The sequence below is a fragment of the Coenobita brevimanus genome, chromosome 67 (genome assembly GCF_032717465.1).
Source record: "Coenobita brevimanus isolate Jiangsu-jjx chromosome 67, ASM3271746v2, whole genome shotgun sequence".
Lineage (NCBI taxonomy): Eukaryota > Metazoa > Arthropoda > Malacostraca > Decapoda > Coenobitidae > Coenobita > Coenobita brevimanus.
In genome coordinates this window covers 30710317-30716462 of record NC_137020.1, presented here as the reverse complement: position 1 = coordinate 30716462, position 6146 = coordinate 30710317, and the positions used below count along the sequence as shown (strand labels likewise).

Sequence of the window (6146 nt, the reverse complement as noted above, 5' to 3'; positions counted from 1 at the left end):
GCACTACAGACAATAAACAAAGCTCTCAGTTATTGCAAGGTAAACTGCAAAACATGGAAAATTACCAAATACCGCACTGAGAGAGAGAGAGAGAGAGAGAGAGAGTCAGAGGAAAATCAACACCGCCAAGGAAGGAGCCAATTTCGCGCGCTATTACATCATCCACCTGCGCATTACCTTCGCGAAATCGGATGTAGAAGCGCATGTCAAGGTTGGCGTGTCAGAAGTGGAGGTGTCATGTCAGTGGCTGTTCCTAGGGCTTCAAGGTGACGGGGGTGGCATTGTTTACATCGCTTAGTTACTGTTAATCTTCAGTACATTATGAATAGCAGCGAATGAAAGCGTCAGTCCGATTTTATTCATCTTCAGTACACTATGACCAGAAGTGAATGAAAAAGTCGGTTAGTTTCTGTTGCTGGGAGTAAAGGTGACGAAGGTATTGTTTACATCGCTTAGTTACTGTTATTAATTTTCTGTGCATTATGAATAGGGGTGAATTAAGGCATCGGTTAGTTACTGCTACACGTGGCGCTGGAGAGGGACGCCTTAATGTGGTGGCACTGATATGTGACTAGGTGGTGGAGCTGCCCGGGTATACAAACGTTCCTCAGTCTCTTCCCTATCCCCCAAAAGGAGGATGGACGAATGCAGTTCAGTGTGTTTATATTCAGTTGGGCTTGGGGTTATATTACTTTGGTTAGTCTATAATTCTCCTTCAGGTTGAGTCTGGTCTTTCTGTCTCTTCCTTTAGTGTGTGTGTGTGTGTGTGTGTGTGTGTGTGTGTGTGTGTGTGTGTGTGTGTGAGAGAGAGAGAGAGAGAGAGAGAGAGAGAGAGACAGACAGACAGACAGACAGACAGAGACAGAGACAGACAGACAGAATATCGGTAAACTGAGGTGTGTGTGTGTGTGTGTGTGTGTGTGTGTGTGTGTGTGTGTGTGTGTGTGTGTGTGTGTGTGTGTGTGTGTGTGTCGTTCAGGTTTTCACACACGTCTCGCTGTTTATCTGTCTCGGTCTGTCTACCTTTCTATCTCTCCATCTATCTACCTGTCTGTCTCATCAGTCTGCCTGTCATTTTTATATAAAGCGTTGCACATCCACAAACAAACTTTCGAAATACTGATAAAACTGCCGTCATTTGGGGTAACTCGTTTTGTCTTCTACTTTGCCATCTCTCTCTCTCTCTCTCTCTCTCTCTCTCTCTCTCTCTCTCTCTCTCTCTCTCTCTCTCTGTTTCATATGTTGGATTTATTGTGTGTGTGTGTGTGTGTGTAGTAAGAAAGTGATGAAAACGAGAGACCTAGAAGCAACGAGAGAGAGAGAGAGAGAGAGAGAGAGAGAGAGAGAGAGAGAGAGAGAGAGAGAGAGAGAGAGAGGAAGTTAAGATGGGAGCGGGAGGAAGCGTGGAGGAGAGAGAGGGAGGAAGGAAGTGATGTGTGTGTATAACTGTGAGTCCTTGGGAGAACAACACCGTGACCACCAGGCTCTATATCACTACACACACACACACACACACACACACACACACACACACACACACACACACACACACACACACACACTCCATCCATACACGCATACACATATACACAATAATACCTACACACACACACACACACGTTCATCCATCCATACACAAATACACATATACACAATAATTCCTACACATACCCATACACATACATACATATACTGTACATACACACATACACACACACAGTCTACACATTACAGTATACACATTACACACAAAGTAAAGGCACACATGTTAACATACACAAGCATCGTTCACACACACATCACATACATCATGCTTACATACATCACTACATGCATACATAGAAAGCGCGGAGAGAGAGAGAGAGAGAGAACAGACCGTGACAAGGCCCTATATCACTCTTGCACATGTATTCCTACACACACACACACACACACACACACACACACTGTACATAAGGCGTTTACAAGGTCGTGGTCTAGTGGCTGGAGGAGAGTTAGACGGTGGTTCGATCCAGAGTATTGAGAAGTGTGTGTGTGTGTGTGTGTGTGTGTGTGTGTGTGTGTGTGTGTGTGTGTGTGTGTGTGTGTGTGTGTGACTGGGATACGATTGGGGCTATATGTGTGTGTGTGTGTGTGTGTGTGTGTGTGTGTGTGTGTGTGTGTGTGTGTGTGTGTATTTTAGTCCTTCTGTACGAGAGATATTTCCCTAAGCTGAATAAAGTGTCTGGTGGTAGCAATAAAGAGAGAGAGAGAGAGAGAGAGAGAGAGAGAGAGAGAGAGAGAGAGAGAGAGAGAGAGAGAGAATGATACACCAGGCAATATGAAGTGAGTGAGGGAGAAAGTGAGAAAATAAGGATGAATTTATCAGGCACACTTTAACGCAATAACTCGCTCCTTCACACAGGCAGCCTCTTAAGTCGTACGATCAGAATTTTTTTCGTAACTGTGATTTCTCTCCCTCTCTCTCACACACACACACACACACACACACACACACACACACACACACACGCACGCACGCGCGCGCGCGTGGGCGAGTAAGGTCCCCCTACAAAGTCAGCAACTGAATGGGGTTAATGGACGTACAGGGTCGGTTCAGCTCATCTAATCTCTGGGAAGCCTTTTTTTGAGAGAGAGAGAGAGAGAGAGAGAGAGAGAGAGAGAGAGTGGATCCTGAAAGATGATTAACTACTGAGCTTTTTTTTTTTTTTTTTTAAGACAAGGCTAGAGTCATCTGGAATGTTGTGTTGAAGGGTGGAGGAAGTGAGTTTACTGAAGCGTTATTATTATTATTATTATTATTATTATTATTATTATTACTTCTACTACTGCTACAAGAACTACTATTATTATTACTGTTGTTGTTCTAGTAGGGGATAAGAGACAAGCCCAACAGTGATGTGTGTGCCTGTATGACGTCAACGGGTTTAGCAGGGTTGACTGTACTGTAGAAAGTATGGCTAATGTGAGGGTGTTTTGCAGGCCTGAGTATAGCAAGCCTGGCAAATATTAACGGGGGTATAGCCCATAGATCAGCTGATGTTGGTGGATATAACAGACGAGTATAGCGACGATGGCAGCCAACTTGACATGCCTGAGTGTAGCGAGTGTGGCTGTGTTTGGTCGAGGGATAATTGGGGTGTTTTTGCAACGCTGAGATGGGAGTGAACCTTGTGCTCAATTTTTGTGTGGTGTGATGACGGTGATTAGAGAAGGAGAGGTTGTGTGTTTGAACGAGGCGTCTTCTTCCTCTTATCATTACTTCTCCTCCTCCTCTTCTTCTTCTCTTTTCCTCCTGCTCCTCCTCCTCCTCATCTTCTTCTTCTCTTTTCCTCCTCATCTTCCTCCTCCTGTTATTACTTCACCTCCTCATTATCATTATTTCTCCTCCTTCTCTTCTTCTCTTTTCCTCCTCCTCTTCTTTTTCCTCAGTCACCATTTATTCTTTGATTACGGTGGTGTTTCGTGTTCTCGTGATCTGTCTTTTCAAAAAATCACAATACTTTCCTGGCATTATCAGCTTCACAGAGGTTAGGTGCGCTGAACAGACCCCTGACATCCTTTTAACGTAACTCACATCTTGACTTTGGCACAGGAGCGGTATTTGGCCTTGAGTGAAGTACAGTTCTCGTGTGTGTGTGTGTGTGTGTGTGTTGTGTGCGTGTGAAATGAGGCTTATTAATCAAGTTACGACCGATATCAACCATACTCGCAACACTCAAGTCTGCAAAACTCGCTAACATCACCCAGGCTCGCTACACTCCAGTCTGTTTCTTTTAGCGGGGAGTCGATCCAGCAGTATTGACGGCAGGTTCCGGAACAATAGTGGGAGTTTTTAATCGATATATTCCCTCCACGCACTGCCAACCCACAATGCACAGGGACCAGGGTAGGATGCACTCGTTAATATCTGGCTGCGAGCACGATTTTTTTCTCTCTTTTCTGGCTGCCTCAGGACGATTACTTTCTTTTCTTGCTGTCTCTGGACGATTTTACTTGCTTTAAGATCCTTTTTGTTGGTATGGTTTTTCCACGCATTGTCAGGTATACTCCTTTCACCTTAAATTGGCCCAGATTATCGTCCTTTTGCTACGCCTTTACATCGTCTCCTTATCATGTTTTATAGCATCACATTCTGGTGCTGATGTAAGATGGCAATGTTAGACCAAGTTAGTGTGGAATGAGTACCAATAGTACACTTGGAAGAAGCAATGCATGGTGTTTTAATCCCTTTAGAGATTTCGTGACACCGTAGGGATTCACTTTGCACCTCACCGTTTAGTATCGTCTTGATCGTTTTGTTACTTTAATATCAATACACTTGGACCAAAAACAATGAAGACAAATTTGAGATGTACAGTAACGTGGAAAATAAATCGCCAGGGAAAATGTTGGGAAATCCAGCAGAAGACTTTAAAATATACATTAACCCCTTCACGATTGTTTATTTTACTAGACGATTTCTTCCAGCTTATGAATGACCTATCGTAGTGGTCAACGCGTAACTTTAGAATGCACGGTGGACCTACCAACGCGCGGGAGACAGTCAAGGCACAACAGCCAGATGCACTTCAAACGCAGTGACGAACGCGGATATGACAGCGTTGAGAATGGGTTTGCAAGCGTGAACGCACAGGGTAGAGCGCAAGAACACACACAGTAAACTAACAGGACGCAGTGAACGCATGAACGCACAGACAACGTGGCAGACTGTGAGTGACATACAATAGGCCGTCAAAGGCTGCCGGATTCACAGTTACGATGAAATTAGGGCGGTAACTGTGATTTATTTTAGTAGGAAGGTAGAGGGAAACAGTAGAAAATCTTCCTATATCTGTCGTGCGTCCTGTAATAATAAATCATACGTACAAGAGTGAATGCATTGTAAATTTGTCTGTGAATTCCTCCCCTGCACAGTATCCCTTGATGATATTCGAGGAGGCCTTATGCTCATCATCCCTTGAGCATCAGAATCCCTAATGAAGCGTTGATCCCGGATGAGCGCTGGTTATTAAAGGCTTAATGTTTGTTGTAACAGAAGGATTAAATGGGAAACACCAGGTACTCACCTCCTCACAGTATGGCGGCTTCACAAACACTGAGTCTGACTGTCACGCTACCCTCACACGCCCACGTTCACGCTCGTGGCCGTATCTGGCAACCTCTAGCTCTCCCGCCTCTCTCTCCTCAAGGTTTATAAACTTTTTTGAAGGTTTACGTCTTGTTATTTTCACCTCCGCGTTGATGGATACTCGTAGGAGGAGTGAGGGAGGAAGTTTACGCATTAGAACTTTGCGTATCGCGTTCTTGAAGGGGAAAAAAAGGGGGGAAAAAATACATGACCGCTTCCATCCGGCTCCAGTTGCCAAGACGTAAATATTGCAACATTTTATTAATATTGGAAGGGAGATCCATTGATTACGTCACGCCATCCTCCCAACAGGTGTAAACCAGGTAAAGATCCGGAAATAATAAAGTACTTTTTTTTTTTCGCCCCTCCCTCCGTCCTATATATGAATTAGGAGCGCGGGAGGCAAGACTGGGAAGCAGCCACAAAAAAAATCGATGAAGGGTGGGAGAGGAGAGAGAGGGAGGCCATTTAGAATTTTGAGGGGAAACTCACTCAAAATTTTCACCTTTTTTTTTTTTTTTTTTTGGCAGCCTCCTTTATTCATGGGCCTAATTTTATCTATTCCGTTGATTATTATTATTATTATTATTATTGATACTACTACTGCTGTACTATTATTATTATTGTTTATTGCTCAGTTTTTGTTCTTTTATTATTATCATCGGGTATTATTATTGTTATTATTGTTATTATTATTGTTATGAGGGCGGGGGATCGTTTCTTGCCTGTTGAATAGAAGAAATTCCTTTGTATTTCACAGACAGATAGGGATAGACGGATGGGTAGGTAGGAACAGAGAGACACATGGACAGACTGATAGATTGATAATGATAGATGAATGAGTAAAGACAGACAGATAGATGCCGTAATTCTCTCTCTCTCTCTCTCTCTCTCTCTCTCTCTCTCTCTCTCTCTCTCTCTCTCTCTCCAGTAGAGCTAAGGCCGTCAGCCCACTCTAAAGTTTGCTCATCTCAGGTGGAAAGACCAGGTAAACGAGAGACTGGAAACACGAGTA

The 6146-nt window shown here is 43.8% G+C and overlaps 1 protein-coding gene across 1 annotated transcript in view; it reads right to left on the bottom strand.

Annotated features, from left to right (window-relative positions):
• LOC145405597 (uncharacterized) overlaps nucleotides 1-5285 on the bottom strand; it is a 205562-nt gene extending 200277 nt beyond the window's left edge. Inside the window, exon 1 of the mRNA XM_080276924.1 lies at nucleotides 5121-5285. Coding sequence (XP_080133050.1) covers nucleotides 5121-5285 — 165 coding nt within the window. The remainder of the gene's footprint in view (nucleotides 1-5120) is intronic.
• Nucleotides 5286-6146: the final 861 nt, after the last annotated feature.